Source organism: Fistularia commersonii, chromosome 17 (assembly GCF_037954325.1).
Source record: "Fistularia commersonii isolate RoL2024-O1a breed Wild chromosome 17, RoL_Fcom_v1.0, whole genome shotgun sequence".
Classification (NCBI taxonomy): Eukaryota; Metazoa; Chordata; class Actinopteri; order Syngnathiformes; family Fistulariidae; genus Fistularia; species Fistularia commersonii.
The window spans coordinates 16,925,393-16,952,796 of NC_141300.1; the positions used below are offsets into that span (position 1 = coordinate 16,925,393).

Below are 27,404 nucleotides of genomic sequence, written 5' to 3' on the forward strand. Positions count from 1 at the left end.
AATATAACACACTGGGTGCATTCGCCGTCAAAACAAAGCACGTGCCGTCAGTTGTTGCTCTCACCTCCTTCTGATTTGCATAGACGTGAAACGTCTTGCCCTCGAACTTCAGCTTGGTCACCTCGTTCCTGCGCGGCAAACGTTGCATATGAAAAGCGGGACAGGAAAAGACGAAACCTCTTTAAAAATTCACGAGAGCCAAACTTTGCTGTTTGGTTTGTTCCCACCCGCTGCACGAGACTGTATAACAGCTGTCCGGACGGCAAACAACTCTAACCGGCCTACCACGACCTCATGACGTCTTGACCTCTCGACCTCTTGACCTCACGACCTCACCCATCCACGCGCATTGTGCCTAATTTTTTCCTTGTCCGTCTCAGTCCATTCGCATCCTGCTTGTTTTTGTTTATTTTTGTCTTTGCTATTGTCGCTCTTAAATGTTCCCATCCTTGTTGTTGTCGTTTTTGGTTGTGTATTTTTCACCCGTGCTGTTCCTTCTGTTGTCGTATTTTTTTCTACCTCCTAATTCTGTTGTCCATTTCTATCCTTAATGTTACTGTTGTTCTTTATCTTTTGCTGTCTTCTAATTGTCTATTTATATTCATATTCATATTCACTGACACTATAAAACTCATTTATCTTATTATAACAGTAACATGGCAATCGAGAAGGTTGCGCCCCAATGCAGAATGTTTTATTCAGATTTTTTATTATTATTTTTAAATCGTTTTTATTCTTCTTAATGTCTTCTAATTGTCTCTCTATTTATATTTATATTCATATTTATTGACACTCAAACGCTGCTGTGACAAAAGAATTTCCCCTATGGGGATCAATAAATTTTATCTTATCTTATCTTACATAGAGATCTAGGACCATTTAACCTCTCATTTAAACCAACCTCCTGCATGGTGTTGGAAACCCGAGCAGACACGTGGAGAACATGCATGCAGGAAAATGCAAAGCAGTTAATTAGCACATTTGAAAATCCACATGACGTTTCCTCTAAAACCAATGGGACAAATTGCAATGTGTATAAAAGCATAAATCTTTATACTTAAGACCTTTATCGCCTGACTTGTTACTTTGACACTTTATAGTTTTATTTCTATTTCTTATTCTCCCCCCTTTCTTATACCGTTTATACAATGTCCTACTATTATTTATTATTGTTATGTTTTACTCGAAACTGTGGCACAACAATTTCCTTCGGGATAAATAAAGTTGCTCTTATTCTTATTAAGCAAATAAAAAGAAAAATTAAAATATAAATATATATATATAATATAAATATGAAAATATAAAAAAATATTTTCAGTTGCATCTGCTTGCAGGTGAACCCTCACACCCGGGATCTGTGGTCATGTGACCGCGGGAAAAGGCAAAACCGATGAAGGCGTGAAGCCTCACCATTTGAGAAAATGAACCCTCTTGTTTCCCTGAAGGACCACGAAGCCGAACGGCGTGAAGGCGAGGAAGGCCGGGTTCCCGGACACGTCCTGGAGGGAGAAGCAGAAACACAAGACGCCGCATGATCCCGCCCTCCTTCCTCCGACCGAGGGGGAATATTTTAATGATCCGGCATGAAAGGGTTTCTCTGTTTTTGGCTCAACCTTGCAAGGATGCGGATCAACACCGTATGTCTCCAGCATCTGGGCTTTTTGCAGGAAATTTCTCTCTGATGTTTCCGGTGTTTGTCCACTGGGGGGAGGAGAACATGACAAACAAGCGTGTCAGTGCGCCAGCAGCATGAAGACGCAAGAAAAAAAGCAGATTTTAGGATTATTATTCACATTCCTGTGGAAATAAGACGTCCGGCGTTCACGCGGCCGCTTTGGCTCGGTGGCGTGGAGCGAAACTAGCCACTGGTGGGCAGCAGAGCTTCACAGGGTGCGGAAGAAGAGCGTCGGTCCACGCAAATCCATCTCTATTTCCTCTCGTGGAACGAGACTTGACGGGAGTTGTAATAATCTCAGGAGGCGTCAGTCGTGACCAGAATACAGAGTGTGTGTGTGTTCGCGGTAAAGGCCGCGTTCTGGATAGACGGTGGGGGGGGTTGAGGGGATTCTTTTTTTTTGTGCATTCAAATCTGCTCTCGCTGTGCGTTAAGATCTTCAAACATTTCATTTCTGGAGCTGAAATCCTTCAAATATTCTTTTGAAAAGTAATAATCCCTCTTCCTGTTATATGTCTACAGTTCTAATGCAAAATACTCTCTGTTCTCTCAGACACACACAAATTCCACATGAAGTTTCCTCCAAAACAAATGGGACAAATTGCAATGTGCATAAAAGTGAAAGTGAAATAAACATTCTTTCATTATGGATCGCTAACCTGTCAATCACAGATCCATATCCAACTATTCGCTCTGTCATTTGCACTTAAAGATAATTCAGGGAAGTCTTGTGTGAAGCTACAGACTGAGGAAGGATCACCTGCCTCCATCACACACACAAACTAACTTCATGTCTTCCTTCGTCTCCATCCATAAACCTCCTCTCTGGTCCACCTTGTTTATCTCCACCCCCTCTTCCACTCTGGTGCTTCTCGTTCATACATATACCTTCACCCTCCTCCAGTCCAGGTCATACCTCTGTCCCTCTAGATCAGCGGTCAGGAACCTATGGCTCGCGAGCCATATATGGCTCTTCCAGTGACGGTATGTGGCTCCCAGACAATTTTGAGTTGAAAAAAAAATCAGTTTGGAACTGATTTAAAAATATTTGTGATATTTCTTCATAATACTGTGTCATTTTAAAGTAAACAGAAATGGGTTTTGAAGATAAATTTCATGGGTCGCCCGTCGGTCGGGTCGGGAACCAATAGCATATCCGGGTCATTGTAAAGGTGAGGAAATCAATTTTATCAGATGGACAACTAGCTTAACGGAAAAGAAAAGAAAAGAAAAAAAAAACGATAATTACGGTGGATTCCAGGCTGCGTGGACAGAGGAATTACATTTGGATCTGCGGTATGTCTAATATGCACTGATAAAATTACATTGAAGCGGTCAAATATAAAGCGGCACTTCGAACAAATCCATGCAGTACCAGAGGTGGCATTAAAAGCAAGACATATTTAATTTATTATACGTTAAAAATACTATATGGCTCTCAATGAAATATATTTAGAAATAGCTGGCTTTTATGGCCCTCCCAGGCAAAAAGGTTCCTGACCCCTGCTCTAGATTTTCCTCCACCAGCTGATTTTCACTACAGATCACAACATCATCTGCAAACATCAGAACCCACAGCGATTCCTGTCACCTGTTAGCCTGTCCATCACCACCGCAATCACTCTGACCTCCACGTTGAACTCCTGCATCACACCTAGACCACCACTTCAGCACTGTGCATACATGTCTTGCGCCGCTCTTACATACTTCTTTGACATTCCGCACAAGGAAGCGCGGAACAAAATGGCCATTTGTGAGAACCTTCACCTGATCTTCTGCACAGCAATTCTTTCTCCCTCATCTCCTTTTTCTACTAAATAGACCGGTGAGTCTCTATATTTAGTGCTGATCCCGAGCCGGGAATAATTGCGCCAGGAAAGGGAGGGCTGTGAAGCAGCGCTCCAGTGTCGCCCTTCGTTCAAACAAGTGATAGTACACAGCGCCCGGGTATCGTTACCGCAGTCCATTACATGAATATCACGGGAACCGCTGCTTTGCAGTCCCATCGCCGACCCCTTACATCAACTCCGACTTGTGGATGTCGGCGATCCGGCGCTCGAGCTTCTCCGAGTGTTTGGGAAAAAACTGGAATTTGGAGCTGTAACCTTCCGGGTGCTTCCCTGGGTCGTAATCTCCGATCTCAGCTGGGGCAGAAAAGAGAGAGAAAAGGGGGACAAATGTTACGACAGGGTGACGCGTGAAGGTTTCACCGCCGCCGCGATCCCTCATACGACCCCGATTCCACTTCTTCCTCCCTGCAAGGGGGCGAGCAGACCGGGCAGCCCATCTTTAATTCACGAGCCTCCTTCTCCGGAGGATCTTCTCACGCTGCTCTCCTTCCCTGCGACGGCGGCGCTGCCGAAACATCTCTCGTTCATTCAAGGTCTTACTTTGCCGTCGTGCAAAAATACAGAATGGCTAAGTTCGCCGCCTCTGGGGAGCTGCATGACGGAGGACGTCCCCGTCCGCTACCTTCACTTTACCTTGGAGGATGTGCGCCGCCAGCATCGCCGCATCCGAGGTCTTGCACAGGAGCCGCCCGTGGTAGAGGTCTCTTTTGATTTGCAGGAAGACGAGGTATCTGCCGGGGGAGAGGACGCAAACAGATCTGACATGAGGAGAGGCGGCTGCAAACCAGCAGAGGGAAGATGCTAATAGTTAGCCTGCTGCAAGTTACAAGGAAATAAAAACAAAGCGGACTCTCAAACCCTTTTCTTCCCCTTAGCTGGTTTAAATATTTCTTTTTGATGTAGCTAAACAGAGTTTAGTTTTTTTAAAGTTGGGAAGATGGAGGAAGGCTTGAAGTGGATTGGACACTGAAACATGGAGCAACCGTGGCCGTGATCATGACAATGACTGTTTTTAACGAAAAGGAGAACACTGCGGTTACACCACATCTCACTGCGACTGTCCAAACGCTTCTTTCATTCATTGATTATCTACCGCTTATCCTGGATTTAGTTTTGGGAGGAGGTGCTTGAGGGCAACCAAGAGAAAATCCAAGCGAACACGGGGGGAACATGTCGACTCCACGCCCTTGGAATTGAACCAGGGACCTTCTTGCTGAGAGGCGGAAGCGCTAACCACTCTGAAGCGCTCACCATCCTACAGCGCTAACCACTCTGAAGCGCTCACCATCCTACAGCGCTAACCACTCTGAAGCGCTAACCACCCTGAAGCGCTAACCCCTCTGAAGCGCTAACCACTCTGAAGCGCTAACAAGTCTGAAGCGCTAACCACTCTGAAGCACTAAACACCCTGAAGCACTAACCACCCTGAAGCACTAACCACTCTGAAGCGCTGACCATCCTGCAGCGCTAACCACTCTGAAGCTTCAAACCAGTCTGAAGCGCTAACCACCCTGAAGCTTTAACCAGTCTGAAGCGCTAACCACTCTGAAGCTTTAACCAGTCTGAAGCGCTAACCACCCTTAACCAGTCTGAAGCGCTAACCACTCTAAAGCGCTAACCAGTCTGAAGCGCTAACCACTCTAAAGCGCTAACCAGTCTGAAGTGCTACCCACTCTGAAGAGCTAACCCCTCTGAAGCGCTAACCACTCTGAAGAGCTAACCACTCTGGAGCCCTAACCCCTCTGGAGCGCTAACCCCTCTGAAGAGCTAACCACCTAAAGCGCTGACCACTCTGAAGCGCTAACCACTCTGAAGCGCTAACCACTCTGAAGCGCTAACCACTCTGAAGCGCTAACCAGTCTGAAACTACCTGAGCCGCTTGGAATATCACACTTTTTTCCTATTCAACATCATTTTGGTCTCTTTCTTCAGCAGCAGAGCGAGGACGCCTCCAAGCATTCTCGTCACATCTGCACGTCGAAGTGTCCTTGGGCGCGACACTGAACCCCGAAAGCGTCCGTGGGCCACTCTGTGTTTTCAGACACAACACCCTGCAGGGATCAGGAGCCCAACGGGGGGCAGAGCTGGGAACATTCAACCGGGAAAGCTTTCTTTCTGGCAAATGTTCAGCTGTACATCTCCGGAAACCCATCAACCAGCCGGGTTCTTAACCTCTCCCTCGACGACGGGTCGTCCCCGGCTTCCACGCCGCCGCCCCGGCGTCCATTAGTGCATTAACAGCAACACACTCATCGGAAAAAGGTCAAGGCGTCGGTCGACGGGATGTTTTTTGCCTTATTCCAGCCTCTTATTAGCCTCTCTATCCTCATAATACCCGCAGAGGGAGCGCACACTAAATGAGCTTCGTGCACGACGGGTCATTAACTCTCACTTTCACACACACACACACACGCACACACACACTCCTCGACACGCCTCTCTCTTTCCGCCGCCTTTCGTTCCCCGAATGACGGGAGGCCTCGTACCGAGTGATTTCCTCCTTGAGAGCGGCGGGATCAGGAGGGTAGAACTTGACTCGCAGACACATGGTGAACGGGGGCTGGGCTGCGAAAGAAAATGAAAAAATAATAAAAGTAATTTTTTGTATTTCATTTTATATCGTTTCAGGCAGGGGTGTCCAGACTTTTTTCAAAGAGGGCCATATTTGGTGTGCGGGCCGACCGTTCTTTGAACCATTAACATTAAATGCAAGTGAACTATTTCTAATGTTTTTTTTTAACGCAAATGGCAAACTCTAATGTTTAGCTTGCCTTTGTGGGATTTTCATTTGATTTGCCGGCTTTTTTTAAAAAAAAGAAAAAAAAAAATTCGGTGGTCTAGAAACAGCTACCAGTTGCTTAAATTTTTGGCCATGTTTGTTCCAAATTGTTGTTTCCTCTCGATGTTGAATTCTTCAGTGAAAAATACTCCAAATTCCACTTGTCCTAAAAGCTGTCAACTTTCCTTTTTTTTAGCTACAGTCACATATTACTGATAGGCCGGTATAAACTTGAACACGGGCCACATTTGGCCCGCGGGCCGGACTTTGGTCAGGCCTGATTTAAGGGGTTTATATTTCAGGTCTAATTTTTCTTTTTTTCCCCCCATTATCCCATGTGGATCTCCAGCACTCGACGATATTTCCTGTTTTCCAGGAGGCGTGTGAACCGCATCCAAGGTGCACGAACACAAAACTGTACCACTAAAGGTTTGTTTCTCTCGCTGCCTGTATTTTATCCGGTTGCCAAGCAACTGAGATGCTCCAGGTAGTCACTAAAAAGCCTATATCCACTCCGTGCCGATCTTTCCTTTTGAAAGATCCGTCGACGTCTGCTTGGAGCGCCGCCGTCAAATCAACAGAAAGCGGAACTTGGATATTCACGCAGAGCACCGGGTTACGGGATGTCATCGGCAAATCTAGAGGAACGAGCCACGAGGATAAACAAAGAAGAAAAAGGCCGTACTTACATTTCATTTGCTTGGCGATTGATTTCGTGAACTCCAACCAGTGCTGCGTTGCAAAAGAAAGCAGATAAATCAGTGACAACGTTCAGCCGGCGGCCATATTGAACCGCCTCCCACTGCCGGCACTTTTCTGGTGTGAATAGGGGGGGGTTTGTGTTACAAATCCGATCAGATCGAAGAGAAGCGGCGGCTTATTAGAAAAAAAAGAAGAGCGAGTGCGCAGACCCCCGCCAGGCCAAGCGATGACAACAACAGCCCCCAAAATAGGGCCTGATCGCCACGGCGACGGTGTGAATACTTCATGCACGAAACGCTGCCTGGTGGAGAAAAAAAGCGCACATCCAGGACCGGAAGACATGACATTTCACTCCGGTCCGGCGTCTCGCTCACGTTAAAACTTTATAGCATCGCCGAGCGTGTGATTTATGGATGGACGCGAAGCGATGCAGCCCCGCATCCATGGAGCCAACCGGAGCTCACGTTTCGCATTGGATACTTCTTAAATACTTCATTTCTTCATTCATTCGTAAACCGTGCCACTTGTCGTGCTCGGCCGACACTCGATGAGGAGCGGGGTTTAATCCGGACCGGTCCAACACCATCCTTACGCTCACCAGTTGAGGCAGCTTCAACCAAACGACTGGTTGTATCTGGGCCGCGGGACGACATCTGAGGTCGACCCTGAACCCTCGCGCTGTGAAACGAGTGCTAACAATAGCAGACGCTAATACTCTTTATACCCTTTATACATAAAGAGTACTCTTTATACGACCGCTAACACGGCCGCTAACAATAGCAGACGCTAATACTCTTTATACTATAAAGAGTACTATTTATACGACCGCTAACACGACCGCTAACAATAGCAGACGCTAATACTTTTTATACTACAAAGAGTATTAGCGTCTGCTATTGTTAGCAATTTGATTCTATCAAGTTTATAGAATCAAAATATTGATGACCATGGCGATGATATTATACTGCAACTAATAATAATAATAATAATGACAACGATGACCATGATGATGGTACGAATAATAATAATGATGATAATGACCGTATACTTCTAAAGCAACAACAGCAACTACAACAACTAATAATAATAATAATAATAATAAAGTAATAATATTGATAATAGTGTGCACTACAACTAACATTAATAATGATGTTCATCATATACCTCTAATGCTACTACTACTAATAATAATAATGACAATGATAATAACAAAAAAGAAAATAATAATATATAATTATATGAATTTAATAATATAGTTCCGTATTTCCCGGACTATAGAACACACTGGAATATAGGCCATAATCACAAAATTTTGAAACAAATTTTTTTTTTTTTTTACATATAGTAGCCGCACCAGATTGATTGCCACTTTGCAGAATGAGAAATTTACACAGAAAGATTTTGTAATTGTTTATCTACATACTTTAATAGCTTGTTTGCAAACGGTGCTGGTAACACAGCAGTAAAACGGCTGATTAAACAAAACAGAAAAGTCATTAATGGCTTCATTCATCCTTTATTCATCCTCCTCCTGTGAACCGAAACCACGTCTTCTTCAGCGTCAGAGTTGAAAAGCTTCAGAAAATCTCCGTCAGTCTCTCTGCCGCCGTCGCTCGCAATGTGAATCTAAAAGCCTCCGTTGAATCAGTTTGTCGCGCTGCCGTCTCCAACGGCTCGCCATTCAGTCATTAAGCTAACGTCTACTTCCTTCCTGGATAGACACATCGATTGCTTTCAACTTAAAAGCTGCATCATATTCATTTCTTCGTGTGCTTTCCATGATGAGGGTGTGAAAAATATTAGGCTTGTTGTTCTGCGTTTTGTTTTTAGGGCGCCTAAAACTAAACTAGCGTCTTCTTCTGCTTTGCATTGACCTCTTCGGTTTGTTTCATTTTTGCACTGCCTGCTAGAGCGCCCCCTGATGGCTGTTAGAGAAGAAAATCCATAGATTAGCCGCGTTGCGGGTTCAAAGCGTGGGAAAAACGTAGCAGCTTATAGTCCCGAAAATATGGTTGATACGATAAAAACAATAACTAATGATATTATTCATTCATCCACAATCTACCGCTTATCCTGCAGTCAGGGGTCGCGGGGATGCTGAAGCCTATCCCAGCCGTCAGTGCGTGAGAAAAGGGATTCATCCTGGACCAGTCGCCAGACAATCGCTAAATATATATATATATATATATATATATATATATATATATATATATATATATATATTTTTTTTTTTTTTTTTTTAAATAATAATAATAATATCCATCTATTTATCTTCTACCGCTTATCCTGCAGTCAGGATCGCGGGGATGCTGAAGCCTATCCCAGGTGTCAGTGCGCAAGATAAAGGGTTCACCCTGGACCAGTTGCCAAACGATTAATGATAATAATAATAATAATAATCATTGTCACTTGGAAATCCCATGAAAGGTTCCTGTGATGACCTTCACTGCCACTGACAGTTTCAAGAAAAATCCTCTCTCAAACACAGACATGTCGATGTAGACGAGGTGTTTCCTAATCCAACCTAAATCTGTGTGGTTTCGAAGCAAAGCTACGGACGCCACGGCCTCAAACCGAGCCGGCGATGAACAGAACGGAAATAAAGAAAGAGTCAAATGATCCAAATGCCAAAATACATAATCGTTTCCTGATTTATCTAAATTCTTTTTGGGGAGAAATGTGCCTGAGATAATCAGGATATAGACTTGAAGGCATCTTGGCCGGCTCTATCTGGGACAGCACTTTGGTGGGATTCACAGCTTTACCCTAGAAATGGAGCCATCTGGGGCTCCGTCCTTGAAACGCTCTCATCCAGCTTAAAGAAACATGACTTAAGAGCTACAAATGATCTTTTCAAAAGAATCATTTCAGATAATAACTCAGAGTCATTTCAGATTTTCTTTTAAGACCCCCCCGAGCCACATAGCCGCGGGAGCAGTGGCGTTCTCCAACATGGTGAATAATGGGACATCTCAAGGACCTCTAAGCCTTTTGGTGGAACTAAAATTAAACAGTAAATGCTAGCAAACGTCGAATCAACGGGGCCTTTTCGTGATGTAGGAACTTTTTGCAGCTCCTAGAATCTCCTCAGGAACAAAATCATAGCGTAATCACTTAGAAGTAACACTAAGTCCAACTTCTTCCTTTGTTTGAGTGTAAAAGAGAACAGGTAAGTTATAATAATCTTTATATGTAAAGAACTGTTCCTTATATGACGAAAAACCTGAGATTCATGAAGAAAAGTAAGTGCAAATTTCAACAACACTATGTCTCACTATGTTCTCAGTTTTCTGGTGCATTTTGTTGTATTTTTCTCCATGGCGAGTCTCATGGTGGCACCAACATTTTCTGCATCCACACCAAGCATACAGGTTTTTTTATTATTAACCTCAACAAACAAATAATTCAATTTTCCTTGGAAAACCAGAAGCTCCGTGTCCACTTTTCTCTTTTTTGACAACATTTTGCTGATGAGTGTGTCTGGACCAACGGAAAAGCAGGTAAATTGCTAACAATAAGTGAAAAATGCTATTTCCAGAACCAGAGGCTGCCGTCTGATGTAAGTGGATGTAAGTTGTGCCATGTTGCTAACGCTAAAAGAGCACACACCTAGCAGACAATATGAGAACTGCATTTTTATTTTGCAAAAGTAGTTTGTGACTTTTTGGTGTTTTTTTTCAAATTGTAGATTTATACATATATATATATGTGTGTGTGTGTGAATGTATATATTCTGGCACAAACTCCGATGAGGCTTTTCTTGATCTTCTGTTGAGCAATTAAAAAAAACTAAAATTACTTTTTCAAGATATTCTAATATTTTGAGGTAGGATTTTTGAGTTTCCTTAAGATGTAAGCCATAATCAGCAATATTAAAATAATAAAAGGCTTGCAATATTTAAGTTGATTTGTAATGAATCCAGAATGTATGACATTTTTGTTTTTGTAATCGCATTACAGAAGATAAAGAACTTTATCACAATATTCTAATTATCTGAGACAGTCCTGTATATGTATATATATATATACACACAAATGTCTATGTATAAACACAAAAACAAATACTATGGTGAAAACAAGGAGGTCAGGATGTTCTATTTATGTACGAGTTCTTCTTTTCTCCCCATGGCGGCGATCCAAGTCTGCTTCTAACCTGACCCTGTTTTCTGACAGGGCTCCCGTAGCGTACTTGCTCGATACATCTTGCGGACGCGCGCCGCAAAAGAATAAATAAAAGAAAAATCGCCCATTTTTTTCGCAGCCCACAATCAAAAACAGCGAGAACTCACACGCTGTTTGTCCGGATCCACATATCTGATGCCGAAATAATCCTTTTCCAGCAGGTTGAGGTGGTGGCAGATGAGGTCGAACAGATACTGGCCCTTCGCATCCCGCTGCGGAGAAGAACAACAATGATTACAGATGCTAAAATAAAAAAACACAGCGGGGGAAAGAGGGTGAGGATGAATCCCTGCTCGCAATGTGCTTCAGATTTCTCTAAACCCTTCCAGAGAAAACACGGATTCATACAGTTTTAATACGCCAGCCATCGGAAGCATCCGCGGCTGAGAGAGAGGAGCTGAAAAGCAGGGTGAATTAAATATGCTGACATCTTGCTAGAAGTGTGTGTGTGTGTGTGTGTGTGTTTGTGGGGGGGTGATAATACTCTGCACCCCCAAGAAAAGGCTTTTCCTCAAAGAGCCAGTTGTGTGTGGCAGCACAGAGATTCACTGTGTCTGATATAAATCCGATACCCCGCTTCCTCGTCTGCGGCGCCGTCCCAGCGTCGCCGCCGACGGCCCTCTCGGCTTTCGGCGGCTAATTCGGATCCGTTTCTTTCATCCCGACCCTCCTCTCTTTGCGGATCGCGCAGAAACGCGCTGCCACGTTTCGGGGAAAAAAAAAGATGACAAATTAAAGATCCGCTCTTCAACGCCATCCTTCGCCTCCGGTGAGGCGTTTCTGGGCATCTACGCCGAGGATGTAGATGCAATTTGCATAAGAAGATTAAGAGGGATGATTACCACTGGGCGCGTCACGGCGGCGAGCCAGGTAGAGCAGTAAGTGGCAGCCAATCAAATTCCAGCGGGGTGGGGGAAGACTCGGTTTTAGTCACGGCGGAGTAAAAAGATGGCGAGCGTATCAGAAGAAGCTAACGCGTAAGTCTTCTACTCCCTTCAGGGGTCACCTCGGCCAATCACGCGCCTCCATCTAACCTTCTTCTCTCACTAACTTCCTGTCCTCCTCCTCCATTCCTCTACCTTCACTCCACCTTCTCTGTCCAAACCAAACCATCTGACTTTATCTGCAGAACCTCCGTTTCCCGCTCCTCCGCATCCTCCTGGCATCGAACCCCAGCATCGGCCGTCTCACGTCAGTAAATCAATGACTGGGTTCTAAATGGACGAAATAAGATACTGTAATTTCCGGACGATTGAGCGCACCTCGATATTAGCCGCACCGGCTAGCTAGACCAGGGGTCGGCAACCTTTAACACCCAAAGAGCCATTTGGACCCGGTTTCCTCAGAAAAGAAAACACTTGGAGACGCAATTACTTTTTGACGTCTAAAATAAAGGTACCACTGTATATATTGCTTTTTATTACCTTTAGACTTTTTATAAACAAGTGTGAAGTGTGTTGCTTCTGAAATTCACAAAGTATTACGGAGAAAATTAAATTTTATTTATGTAATGAACTCATTTTGAGCTTTGGGCTTTCAGAGCGTGTAGCGGAGCCTTGACCTGAATTTTGAAAATAAATCGGGAAAAAAAATCACTGTCGGTAAACAATAAAAAATAAATATTTGCAAAATATCTTCATAAATATTTATTTTGCTTGGTTTATGGGACTTCTGCTCCTGAACTTCTGCGCACAGCATCTGCACATCGGGACTTTACCGGCTGGCGGGTATACCGGCTTCCGCCAGTGTGACGTTATTTTGAGCGGCGAAAAATAATAAAAATAATCTTATTTAATATTTCAAGATCACAATAATCTTCCAACTTAGAATTAAAAGTTATAAAAAGGAATTAACACAAATGAAATACACTTCAATTAAATATTTATAATTTATTTTCCCAAGCCGCTCGGAGCCGCAGTGTAAAGATGGAAGAGCCGCACGGGTTGCCGACCCCTGGGCTAGCCGATCGCTATCTCGGGCTTCCTCCTGCGAACTGAAACCGTCAAAGTCGTCTTCTTCGGTCTTGAAGGTGAACAGACTCAGAGTTTCTCGGTCATTTCACCGGTCTGATGTGACGAGGAGAAACATTTTAGCAGCGTGAAGCTCGTTAGCGTCCCCCACCCAAAGTCCATATATTAGCCGCATCGTTGTTTACGTGGAAAAAGTCGCGGCTTATCGTCCGGAAATTACGGTTCATTAAGAAATTGGAAATAAAAAAATAAAAAAAAAACATTTAAAAAGTCTGTGACAAAATGTAAGAAATTATGACATGAACAAACAAAAAAAAAAAAAAAAACGTAAATTCATTTAAAGAGTTTAAAATGGAATAAATCATACAAGTATGAGATAAATACATACATTTAAAAAGTGTAAATAAAAAAAAAAGTTAAAAAGTACAACAAATACATTAAATAAGATTGAAAAATCTCTAAAAAAACAATGAAATGATTTAAAGAGTATCAAATAAAATAGCTTTAGAAAGTATAAGAGAAAAATATGTGCGGTCCTGACGGACTCATTCCTGTTCCCTCCATCGTCCTGGTTCTTTATCTCTTTTCCCCGCAGCCACTCGGTTCCTTCTGATTAAAATTGCTCGAGGCGACGACCAACATTCACGATGTCGCCAACGCCTGTCCGTTGGCGGTGAAACAAGGAACGAACCTTTGACCGAACGAGCGCTAACTTTCCCAGGAGGGGCCTTCACGGGCGATCACGACTGTCGCTTGGAGGGAACTCGCTCTCGGGTAACGGCACTAACGGATCCGACACGGACGCCGATTCCTCGAACCCGAATCCGACGCGGGTATGAGCCCCGAGGTGGTGGGGAACCGCAGATTTCACAACTTCAAACGTTCTCGCAGATAAGCCATCAAGGTTCCATCCCTGCAACGGAGGCACCTTATTTCTAACCTCTTTTGCTTCTTGTTGGCGGCAAACATTTTGAAGAACTTCAGCTAATTCATCACAAAAACAGTTGGAGTATCTTTCTCTCCCCTCGGTCTTTCAGACCGATGCTTGACGTCGTTAAAAACCGACCCGTGCGGAAAAATGAAACCGAGTCGTGGGTGAAATCTGTTTCAGGGAAAGCAGCGGCGTTCCATTTCAACTCCCCATCTCACACACACACATAAAAACCTTCTCAAAGTTCATTTTCCTGATTTGCAGGGTTACAGGCGGGTGCAGAAAAGACCAGATTCGCCTAAATCTCTTTTTTTTTTTTTTTCCTGCCCAACATCGGCGGCGTCCGGCGGTTGAACGGCGAGGATCATTAAAATTCAAACAGCGCCTTATTATCCTTGAGGGCCAACGGGAGTCCAATTAAAATCAAATGAATACAAATCCTTTGCTCATTAGTCCATCTAAACCACAGGTAAATAATATAAAAATAAAAAAAGACGCATCTCCCCACTCTATTAAACTGCAAGGGTCAGAAAAGGCTTGCTTATAATTATCATTCCCTGAAATGACATGAATTTCAATATAAAAGAAACAATGCAAATGAAATAAACAAATAACGGGCAGTTGGTGCGCCGGGAAGAACATTGAGCGATAATAAATCTCACCGTATTTCATACATTAGCTTAGCCGCTATTCCTGCACGGAGCCGATTGGCCGAGAGGCGGGGTTCACCCTGGACCCGTCACGGCGTCGCATATTGACGTTTACGACCGTTCGACCTCGCATTCGCGGTTTTGGACTGTGGGAAGGAACCGGAGAACCTGTAGGAACCACCACGCCGATGAACGTAGAACATGGAATCCAACCAGAGACCTTCACATGTAACGGTAACAGTATAACTGGAACTATAAGCATTTATCCTTCATTAATTCCCGTTGGGAAATAGGTTCTCTGCAATGAACCCATCATGGATGAACCAGGAGCAGTCGGCTGCCGTCCACCAGCCCGGAGGAGCCGGGAATCCAAACAGGAATGCTCGACGTCCTGCGCCACACTGCACCTCTTAAAAAAAATAATAATATAAATGAATAAATAATAATAATTTATATTAAATATAATCTAATCTAATATAATATATATGATAAATTATAGTGTAAAATAAATTCAACTACTCCTTAATGTTAAATAAATCCAAATGGTTAAATATGCAAAAAAATATATATATATTTTTACTAGTTGCTCTTTTACAAAGCTAGCAGTGCTTTTGGATGCAGCTTTCATGAACACATTTTGCTGTCATCATAGTTTGGCTTTTAATTCTTGGACAATTTGTTTCTCTAGAAGGCTAACTTTAGCATACTTAGCTCCGTGTTTAGTGTCAAAATGCCGTTGTAGATTGTGATCTTTGACAACCGACGCCGCCTCATAACACAAAAGACATATCGCGTTTTCTCTTGGAAGCACAAACATGTATTCTTTTTTAAAGCAACCTTCCATCTTTTCTCTTCTTTGACATTTAGGGACATTTGTATTTCTTAATTCTACTTATTAAAAATGGCATTGATGTGGACGCACTGCGATCTAATGGCGGGATGCCGTCACTCGGCGGGTAACATGATCGCAATAAAGTGTGGGATATTGTGCACTTTATGGTCAATGCACGTGTTTGACTTATTTATTTTAAGCCAAACCGTTAAAATCGGGCCCCATAAAATGAGGTGGCGGTCCACATTTGGCCCGCAGGCCATGAGTTTGACACATGTTGTAAATGCCTCTATTTGATATTTGGACATGTTTGAATATCCTGAAGGTGCCATAACGCTTGACTTACCCCCTAAAAAGAGCCCCTTGTGTAAAAATGGATATTTCTTTTTCCAATTAATCATTAAAATGGTTTCTGTGTCCACGCAGGGGCACAGAGACCATTAATAAAATATTGTATCGCCGGGGTGGAAGCCATGCCATTAACTGCATGGCTGCATGTGTGTGTGTACATGTGTGTGAACATGCGTGTGTGTGTGTGGGAAATCCGAAGCCCCTGAGGTGTTTTCTCAGGTTTCATAAGCAGATTAGTTTCATTGGTCCCAGGAGGCGAGGCGTCCAAGCCTGTTGACGTGTCGACAAGCTGCGGCGTCCGGGTCGTGACCCGCGACCCGCGACCGCTAACGGCTGATGCTAAGCTGCCATGTGTGAGCAGCCGTAAAACCGTGACACGTCTGATTCATTTCTCTAATGCTGCGTCAAGGAAGCGCCATTCATTCAGGTTTTTATTATCTAGACCACTTATCCTTCAGTCAGGGTCGCGGTGGGAGCTGGAATCTGGGCCAGACACGTACAACCACTCACTTACTCAATTAGATTATTATATACGGTAGAATTTTGAGAATTTCGGCTTACGTAACTCCCTAACTACCAACAAATCGGCCGACGAACGGAGTTTGGAAATTTTGAATCAACCAGTGAGCAAGTCAGCGCACAAACACACCAACAAACAAACTCACACCAACCACATTTAGCGTTTAGCGTGTTGTCGTAGCGTAGCGGCAGTCTTGCATGCTACTGTTTTGTTGTTTCCATTGTTCATTTTTGGGTTCTCCTGTTATAACTTCTTTTTTTTTTCAGTAATTTAACCCTCATGGTGGCGCCCGAAAAGGTTAAAAGCGCTGGTGATAGTGATGATGTGGTTGTGTATTTTTCACCCTTACTGATCCTTTATGTTGTCCATTATTATCCCTGATGTTGTCTATTTATTCATGGATGTCTCGCTAACTTTTGTCTTCTGTCTATTCATTTATATTCATATTTATTTCACTTTTTTATTTTTGACATTATAACTGTTAGGCTTCTGTGACATAGGAATTTTCCCTTATGGGGATCAATAAAGTTTATCTCATCTTTATCTTACCTTTAACCAATTAAATTGGTAAGCTAAGATTCTAAATTCAAAATTCAAAAAAAAACTTTTTCATGATATTCTAATATTTTGAGATAGGATTTTTGAGTTTTCTTAAGAAGTAAGCCATAATCAGCAATATTAAAATAATAAAAGGTTTGCAATATTTCAGTTGATTTGTGATGAATCCGGAATGTATGACATTTTTGTTTTTGTCATTGCATTACAGAAGATAAAGAACTTTATCACAATATTCTAATTTGTATAGAGACATACGATTGTTCACACATCTGGGTAATTTAAAGGAGTAAAGAACAATGAGACTCCGCATCGAAAGAGCTCCGGCCAGAATCCAACCAAGGACGCACCAATGCGTCTTCATACATTTTTGCATACTTACAGTAAAATCCATGTATCATAAACTATATACCGCCTTTTTTATTCCTTTAAATCCACTTCATTTCCTCATCTGCTATTGCATGGCATGACTTACTGACTTGATTTTTTGACTGCAAGTAACTGTCTATAGTCAAATCACATATATCTATACATTTCAGGTTTTTATGCTGTTAAATCTGTGTCATCCTTCAACCTCAGCACCAGTAGATTGTATCTGCATGCACTTTATGCTCAATAGTTTAATGTTTGTTTTTGTAATCTACTATTTGTTCATTCCGTTGGAAAGTGAGAAATGTCTTCTCGATTCCTCTGCATGTCCAGTACATGTGGAGAAAGTGAAGCTGTCTTTGACGTTTACTTGGAAATTCAAGGCCACTAATGACCGGAAATGTCAACGATTCTTTTGAAACTGAAAAACAGGGAATCTGCATTTCGGGTTAGGAATCGTTTCATCGGGACAAGATGGGAAGACGATGAGGAAACTGTCCAGCTGAGCTACAGGTCAGTAAAGGACGGAAGTCGAGCACAGAAAGGAGGTGAAATGACCCTTTACTCTCTCATTCATACCTACAATGTAGACTTCAATCCACCCGCTGGACAGGGGGAGCAAGACGGGGAAACCAGCGTATCGGGTAAAAAAATCCTGGTAGAGGAGTCGCGCAATGACAGCCGGCGACGCCTGCAAGGACGTGACCCGCAGGGGTCGGCGGGAATCACAGGGAAACCCACAAAAGCTTCACCCGAGACCGTTCCGATTGATTTACGCCGCCCATAAAGGAAGATCGGTAAAGCGGTGGACATTTTCCTGGCGGCAGCTCAGCGGCAGCTGTTGAACGGGGGCTATCAACTCAAACGCACCTCGGGGCGGTTGAAAGACGTTTAATGGATAGTGACTGAATATCTCAGGAGAGATTAAAATGCATTTTTAAATGATCAATCATCAAAACAGGACACTAAAAGCCCACAGCTGATATTTCATCGGGCTCATTTTAACAGCAAACGAAATATTGGCGTTTCATCTCGAGCGAAACTCGGCGAAATGATGATTGTGGTGAATTTTGATGATTTCTCAGCTGGCGTTTGTAACGAGGCTTTTTTTTTTTTTTTTTTTTTTACGAGAAGGCGGTGCCATCGGAGCAGGTGAAAAGTGGGTCATGAAAACACGGCGAGGATTTGTCCCAGAAATGCGAGGATTCAGGAGAATAAGTGAGGCAAAGGAGAGCTCTGTGGTTTTAAAGGTTTTGTGAGATCGAGCGGTTTAACGGGTGTAATGAACGTTGCCAGGGTTACGGGTGGAATTCAAGGTGGAACCGACCCGTTCTGCAAAATGCCATGATTTCAACTCTTGGACGATTCTAAACAAACAAGTTTCGCTCTGCTCTTGCCAGTTTTGAAAAACGGCGGTTGATTTGCTAATAAACATCACCATAATTGCCCAATAAAAAGAGCGGGGTGATTAGAAATGACGATCGTCACTGCAGACTCCGCGTTTTTTTTTCCTGAGTAACCCTTTACGTTGCACGGTATGCCGCCGTCTACCGCGCCGCCTTTCTTAGAACGTACGTTATCACCGTGTCCTGCACCGCCGCCATGTTTGTTATTGTTTGGACGTGAACTTAGCAACCGTAGCGGTGTGAAGCACGTGGATCGTGATGTTTGAAATCGCACATACCGGTTTTGCGAGCGAGCACGAGTGAGCGTCGAGGCTTCGGCATGCAGCATTACGGGAAATGCATATAAGTCATTGAAGGACGGTCAAAAAAACAAACAAATAGAATAAACACTGTTCTTTAAAAAGTAGCATTTCAAAGATGCCTGTCTGAGCGCCGGCTGTTTCCTGCTCTGAATCAGAATTATGGAAGATTCATCTGGGAAGTCGTGTTGCACTGGTACATTCAAAGATTTTCTGCTCAAAATGATGAAAAGAAATATCAGTCTTGCTCTTTCCCTATGTTGTCGTATAATGTCAGCAGTTCATACTGTAAAAAAAAACTACAATAATAGCAACAACTCCAAAAAGCTCAGGCTTCCAAACACTCCATTTCAAGGCCGTCTTTATCTTGTTTTTCCGCAAAGCCGAAATTGGCTCGCTCGTCTCCAGCGCCGTACTACCGGTCGTCTGCCGCAGGCGACGCACACCCACCGAGTGCAAGGCTGCCGGCCCTTTGGCAGGCAGGACGCTCGACGGTGATTCACGCGAAGCTCCAAGAAATGAGCCGTGGTGCGAAAGAGCGGAGCAAGACTGCAGATCAGGATGGTCCAATATACTTGGGGAAAAAATGGGGGAAAGGATTATTCAACATCTGATCCAGGAATGCGCCGTCATTTCCTTGTATATTAGCCGCACCGGCTAAAAATAAACAATAGATATACGTGTACATAATTGTCTTTAAATCGCAGGTGTCGGCGTTGTAATGAAATCCATGCCGCTTTCATTGTTCCATTGTGACGAGGCTAATTGTTTTAGTAGCTTGAAGTCGTGAGCCCCCCCCAAAAAAACATTTTTTAAGCTGCCGTATTCAAAGTGTGTGAAAAAAATAGTGGCTCATAGTCCAGATGTTACGGTATTGAGATTTTTTTAATAATATTGGGGTGCTTTATCAGCTGTTGGACTTGATCGTGCCTCCGCGTGTTGGCGTTTCAGGAAGCAAACACAGCGGGTCAATCAAGCCTGGTTCCCAAAACCGACCCGGCGTGATTCCTTCCTTCCAATCAAAAACAAATTCAGAGACAGCGATGCAATTATATTTGATTAACACAATGCGAATGCATCACATATGTAGAATATTACACGCCCATCCTGGGCAAGGCTTCGTTTTTTTTACAAGCACCAGGCTTTTAAAGGGAAGTCACGACAAATACTTTTTTTTTTTTTAATACGGTGCAATATCATCACTTGGCTGATGACCCTTACCATGTAGGCAGGGGGGGGGGGGCAATGATTTTGGCTGGCAGGCCACATTTCTTATTTAATTTAATTGCGGGCCAACTAGGTATCATGTAAATTTAACAAAATAAAAATTGCACACAAACACACACACACACGCGTATATATACATACATAAATACATCCATCCATACATACATACATACATACATATACAAATATACACACACACACACACATATATATATAGCATATTTTCTGTACCATAAGGCGCACTGCATTATAAGCCGCACCTTCAATGAATGGCCTACTTTTAAAAGAAATTCATATATAAGGCGCACCGCATTATAAGGCACATGGCATAGAAGCTGCAGTGGCTGGGGTTGCCTTACGCATCCACTACATGGAATGTCAACAAAACAGTCAGATAAGTCAATCAAACATTGTTAATAAAACACAAACCAACGTTCTGACAACTCCCAAACTCCCAAAAAACAAGTCAGTGCATTCACAATACGGTGCCGTACGTACCGGTAGCGCTTACCGGTATTTGTGCCGCCTTCCTTGAAAACAATGTATTTCCAACTCCATTTGTCACAGTTCAAAGCGTTTCATGAAACAAAAGCACCGAGACGCCGCCTCTAAATTCATGGATGTTCATGTCACTCGCTAGCGCTGTTCCTTCATCGGAATAGTGACCGTAGAGACGCTTCTACTTGCTGCTCTCTGTTCAACAACCCACTGTTCAGGCTTTTCCTTCACCTGTCGCCATCTCGCTTTGTTTCCTCGGAAACTCCGTTTGTCTTCTTTACTTGGCGCAGGTCATCTTGTCGCTTCCTCCACTTCTGCACCATTGATTCGTTTATGTTGAATTCTCTGGCTGCTGCTCGATTCCCGCGTTCTACTGCGTGACCGATCGCCTTGAGTTTAACCCTAGAACACTAACGTCGGGTGATTTTCACCCACACAATTTTGTCATGTGATTTTCATTGTGTTGCCGTTGTGTTATATGGGTCCTTGGGTAGCTTCAGGCTGCTCACTGATGTTATTAATTGTATGTTTGTTTCCCTCCTCCCATCAGCCCATCAATAAATTGATGAAAACTGTAGTTTATCCAGGATATTGTATTGGGTAAAATATACCCAACGTTAGTGATGGTGTTGCTTATTTTAACATCAATGCTCGAGGGTTAAAGTCTGCGTCGTAAGCGTGTCTCTTGAAAGGTGCCATTTTGGGGTCTTTATACACACACAAGTGGTGGGACACACACACACACACACACACACACATACACACACACACACACACACACATGAATGCGCTTTGCGCAGTCATATATCCCAGGATGCACCGCGCGCTGCTTCTTCTACGGGAGAAAATGGGAGTCGGCGGCTGCTTCCCGTCGTTGCGAGGCCTCTTGCGGCTCAATAATGATCCATATATAAGGCGCACTGGATTATAAGGCGCACTGTTGGTTTTTGAGACGATTAAAGGCTTTTAGGTGCGCCTTATAGTGCGGAAAATACGGTACCCTCCCCAGGCTCTTTTTGACCTTTCCCGTACTCTTATAAACGAGTAGTGATCACATGGCCGAATAAGACGCCAAGATAAAGAACACCATTCTGTGATAGGTCAATTTTTTTATTGAACCATTAAAAAATTGAAATAAAGGACAAAATAAGAATACATTAATACCGCAAAACTCCATGGTACAGCGAAAAATCTGGATATTTATTCAGTGATACAATTTTATACGGCAGATTTTTTGCTGTACCAGAGGTTTTTTCAGTATGAAGGTATATTTATTTTTTGTGATGCTACTGTACAGCTTTAATATTCATAAAAGAAATGATAATGGTGGGCATCTGCAGTAGATCAAGCCACAACCCCGTGGGAATCAGTGAGCCCGAGGACTCGGGAGAAGCCACAAGAAGGGGGTGGTACTACTATTTGCTTAATGCTTAAACTACCTACGATACCATGAAAGCACCAGCTGCTCTCCCTGGTCGTCCCCACCCATGACTTTACCGAGTGTTTACTGTTCCATCTGTTGATTCGAAAGAACAAGAGGAACTAAATGCCAGGTAAGGATGTCGCAACAACATCTGGCGTTGAATGAGAGATGTACAACATGGTTGATTTTGCATGCAGCACACATATTATTCAAACCTCTTAGTCAAAGTCAGCTTTACTGTCAATTTCTCCACATGTTCTAGACATACAGTGGATTCCAGAAGAGGTTTCACACTTTCAAATGGATACAAGAAATTAACAAAATAATAATAGAGTGCAGATTAGCAGTAAAGTGCACACCTGATAGTAAATACACAATGTTGTGTGCTGACCAACAAGCATACGGTTCACTCTCATCCAGAAACAGGTGGTACGCAACCCTACATGAACTTGAGATACCTGGATGTGCACCTCAGGGTACTGTGTGAGTGTGTGCGACTTGCTGATCACACATTCAGAGATCCTGTACCTTCCTGCTGGCATGAAAGTTAAAGAGTCTCGGTGGACTTGCTCCTGAGTTCCCGGCCCATCTGGCCCTCCTTCCAGGCCGTGAAGGTTCACAGGATGGTCACGGCGAACCGGTTTAGGAGCCAAAACGACGAAAACAATACCTGGGTCGGCATCTATTTCAGGCCACCTTCGCCATCAACATCTCTGTTGACTAGAATTCAGAAATACTACAATGAGCTCACTCCGGGTTGTTCTCTACGCAAAACCATTTGGATTTTCTTACAATAAAAAGGGGTGACAAATACCCTCAAAACACTGAGCGGCACAACCGGCGTGGAGCTTGGGATTAGCATACAAACAATGCTTCATTTTGGGGGCATTTGTCACAGCCCCGGCTCGTTGCCAACCCCAGGGTCATTTCAAACTACCCCCCAAAAGATCTGACCAAGAAGTACGCAAACCTGGAAGTATTACGATAACTACGTCTGGGTTTAGATCACGTTATCGGACGTGCACGTTTGCGGAATATCGGCGAATATCGGCTTTCTGACTATCAGCGCTTCAGCCAAAAGCGAAGCACAATTGGCTTCTTGGCAGGGACGGCTGTCTGCGCATGTAAGCCCGCCCTGTTTGTCTGTTTTGAGTTGTTTTTTTTTTTCCTCCCCGACCGTTTCCAATTCGGAAATTGCATTTATGAACATTACATAGCTGACAAAAACTAATCCCGAGCACAGGCATTGTCAGAAGTTTCACGGTCTTTAATTGGTGTCGGGCTACGACCTGCACGGTGTGTCTACACTCCATCATCTCTTCAAGTCGGTCCCAACGGGATCTCAGATGCCAAGTTTGAACATGAGGTGTTGGCTGGATCTCTGTGATGGAAGGTCAAGGTCAGTCGTCTCACAGCTCAGTCCAAATTATTACAAAGACATGATTTTCTCGCTACATCAGCGATTTTCATATTGTCTGTAGTTCTGTCTGTTTATTTAAACATAGATGCTAACTCAGGTGAGTCCCTGGAATTCGCACCATCGTTTGTTCCCAAAACGACAATCCCCAAATGTTGCCATAGCAACACTATTCAACCTAGTTGCTGGGGAAACGACTCACTTATCCATGTAACCGACCAACCCTGAACTCCAACCCCTGCGGTTCAATACCGCAAACACCCAACGGTCTGTGAGAACTGAAGAGGGGTCTAAGATTTGAGGTGAAACATCATGTAGTCACATCCTGATTTGGCAACGATTGACCTTGACACTGACCTGGAGAACCTTCATAAGACCCTTTTACACCAAAGGAACATCTCATGGGTGCTAGAACCTTCTCAGGAACAAGGCCCTTTCTCCATGGATTCAGACCGCATAGGAAGCAAGGACCATGGACTTCTGTCCCTTGAAGCATGTCAGCTTCTGCTCTGAGGCAGGGTCTTCTTCTAGTTCCACTGGAACTCGTGATCTCAGTGCTTGGTGATTGGTAGAACTCATAAGCCACGCCCCTCAGCAGATGCATCTCGCACACTTTGGAGGCCCATTTTGAAAAACCACCCTCTTCAAGGATAAGCTGTTTTCTTGCGACAAAATGGACAGAACCGGCGAGAAAGGAAGCGTCAAAGAAGTCCCGAAGAGTTTGCGAACAGCGGGGTTCTTCACGCGACACAGCAGTGAACGGAGAAAACAAAAGCGACTTCAACCCATGTTGACAGTCTACGGTTCCTATTTACGCAATTGTTCGTGTCGTTCCTCGTCTTCTTCGCGGTTCGAGGTGCACGTCGACAACACTTGCGACACACCGATCCCCCGCGGCGGCCCCTTACAGACAAAACTAGAAGGTTGTAATTCCAGAAACCAGGTAGAGACCAACTGTAGAAATAGATCCACTTATTTGTGATTCTCCATTCTGTGTCGATAAAACACAGAACCCGAAAGAAAAAGGTTTCATAAAACTTACGGCATTCAGTGATGTTTGTATCCACACATCGTTTGGTGGTTTACACCCTTTACGCAAACAACGGGGATCAAAACTAAAGAAAAGGGAAATCAGAGGATTCTTTCGGAAGGCTTCTCTGGAATACTTGGTTGGTTTTTACCATTATTGAAGAAGGACATTTCCCAGCAGCCGCCTCTTATTTTTATCAAGTAGGCTGATGAATTTGAAACCGCTCGGTAAAAAGAAAGACAAATAATTATTTGGGAGTCGCCCAATTTGCCCCAGTGTGTCTATATTTGTCTCGATTAAACAGTTCCACGGGGTTGCATGGTTGTTCCGGTGCCCCATGCGCAGGATACATGGTTCAAATTATGAATGAATAATCAATCATAATGATTCATACTAATTACAAGATTGATCATTGATCCCTGTTTTTTTTTCTTCAAAAAACAATGGCGAATCCTTAAACTGAACGTTCTAGGACCGCAGACTCGTTTCACGCCGACCGCCCCGAAGTGAATGACGGCTAAAAAGAGGTGGCGGTCTTAAAAGGAGTGCAGATTGTAAGACCAAAACAGAAGCAACGGGGCCGGGAATCGTCTGTTCTATCAAAAATTAAAAACTTTTATATTCTTTCCTCCCCATTTTGTCTTGTAATAAATCATAGAGTGGTTGACAGCCACTGTGGTCAGGAAAAGGTCAGAGAACTCCTCACATTTAAGACAGTTTCAGACATTTTAACAAGGCGGCAACGGACACAGAGAGGTGGCGAGGGGTTTGGGATTTAAATCTTTTACTTGTATTTGGGCAGCAAACGCCGGCTTAATCTACAGAGCAGAGATGCACAAGCGGACCCTTGTATCTGCCGGAAAGCAGATTTTAGACAAACCAAAGGAAACGAGGTGATGGAAGGACATTGTAAAACCTTGGGGAAGAAAAAAAGAAAAGGAAGCCCACTGAAGGGAGTGAGAAAAGGCAAAGACGGGTTTATTCAAGCCCTTCAAGCAGCGTGACCTGCTGCCTGTCCGGTAGAATACCAACCCATTCACACCGTCGGCTTAGAAACAGGCTCGCCGTTGAGTCAAGCTGAGCATCAGCGGCGGTAAAGAAGCAGCCGGACACTGACATGGTGTGAAATGAACGCCTGGCATCGATTCGTTCATCAGCTATGCCACTTATATCGGGGGTCGCCGAGGCCGCCGCCGGCCGTCATCGGGCAAATAGTCAAATTTTATTTACCGTATTTTTCGCACAATACGGCGCACTTGAAATCCTTAATCTTTCTCAAAAATGTCTGTGCGTCTTACGTATGAATTCTTGTTGTGCTTACTGACCTCCGACCAATTTTACGTGTCACACTGCGCTCAAACATTTGTCAAAATGTTTTAGTGCGACTTTGGTAAGCGACCAAGCCGCCTCGCCTGATTGGTTGTCGGACATACCCACCTGACGCAGGGACGTCCTATGACAGCGGGTCCTTGGTTAAATATGGGTTGCATATGGAGTGCTGGAATCCAACGTCGTTCCAACCTACCGCTAACTTCGGGTGTCCGCTATCGCTGGCAACCATAAACCAATCGCAGAACAGTACGTACTATGCTTAACTCCGCCCCTTTTTTGTAATAGCAGTACGCACTGTGCTTCTACACAATATTACTGAGGACCCCCAAAAATGGCACCTGTTAAAAGACGCGGCAGAATTCAAACTCAAGGCGCTCAATCACGCAGCAGATGATGGGAATAGAGCAGCCGCCGAAGGATTCAACATGAATGAATCATTGGTACAGAGGTGGAGGAAGCGAGCAGATGAAGTGTGCCAAGTAAAGAAGAACAAACACAGTTTCCAAGGGAACAAAGCGAGATGAATGAGGTGGATAAAATTTGACAAAACTGACTGTTTTGTTTAAATTTATATACTCTAGGTTTTATCATGCGCCTTATAATGAGGTGCGCCTTATACTCCGCAAAATACGGTACGTGGTGCAACTGCCTTTTACCACGACTGAAACGAGCAGTTTTCTGCCATGAGCGGTTTGGGGTCGAAGCGGAGAGTAACTTAGTCTTGAATGAACCTGCTGCACGATTTCGGACGGAGGGGGATTCATTTACCGAGCGCCAATTTTCTTGAAATAGTTTTTCTACGGCTGTTTGAAACATCCCATACTAAACAGAGCCGTCCTCAATGGCACCACTTCAACCTCGGCGTTGGCCCCCCGGAGCCCTGGGGAAAGATCATTTTTCCCCATCGGTGAATCCAGCCATAAAAACGCGATAAGCTGTTCGGGCCCCGGAGGCGGGCCTGCCTGTGCACGCAGGCGTGAAAGGGCCTCCAACAGAGGAACCTCCTCCATCAACCGTTCACGCCGTGGTTTGACAAAGGGTTTGGACAAAATGCGGTTAGACGATTCTTAAATAACTCCATTTGTTTACGTCGAGAAGCGGGTAAACTTCTGATCGTCCGCCTTGATTATAACTTGGAATTATCCCCCAGAAGTGGAGGTCGCCGTTTGGGTCAAGTGACGGCCGGCTCTGATATAAAGGGGAAACAATGGGATTGGTCGCACACTTGGGTTGGGAGATTCTGTCCGGGGTGGAGGCGTCCCTGTCCGGCACCCTGCGGCACTTTCAAGATTATTTAACATTTGAAAGCAAAAGATTTCATTATTAATGGCAGAAATGGTTAGCATAGAACTCTAACATTTAAGTACCTTTTGCTCGCTGTAAGCCAGGGGTGTCAAACTCAAATT

The 27,404-nt window shown here is 43.9% G+C and overlaps 1 protein-coding gene across 3 annotated transcripts in view; it reads right to left on the minus strand.

Moving 5' to 3' along the window:
* Positions 1 to 27,404, minus strand: part of frmd5a (FERM domain containing 5a) — a 71,681-nt gene that overhangs the window by 9,554 nt on the left and 34,723 nt on the right. For 2 of the 3 annotated variants that reach the window (XM_086163248.1, XM_086163247.1), the window contains exons 2-9: positions 11,296 to 11,400; positions 6,994 to 7,036; positions 6,012 to 6,090; positions 4,159 to 4,256; positions 3,696 to 3,819; positions 1,614 to 1,701; positions 1,411 to 1,499; positions 65 to 128 (exon numbers count right to left, since the gene is read on the minus strand). In XM_086163248.1, coding sequence (XP_086019374.1) covers positions 65 to 128; positions 1,411 to 1,499; positions 1,614 to 1,701; positions 3,696 to 3,819; positions 4,159 to 4,256; positions 6,012 to 6,090; positions 6,994 to 7,036; positions 11,296 to 11,400 — 690 coding nt within the window. The remainder of the gene's footprint in view (positions 1 to 64; positions 129 to 1,410; positions 1,500 to 1,613; positions 1,702 to 3,695; positions 3,820 to 4,158; positions 4,257 to 6,011; positions 6,091 to 6,993; positions 7,037 to 11,295; positions 11,401 to 27,404) is intronic. The other variant, XM_086163249.1, reaches the window with a different exon arrangement.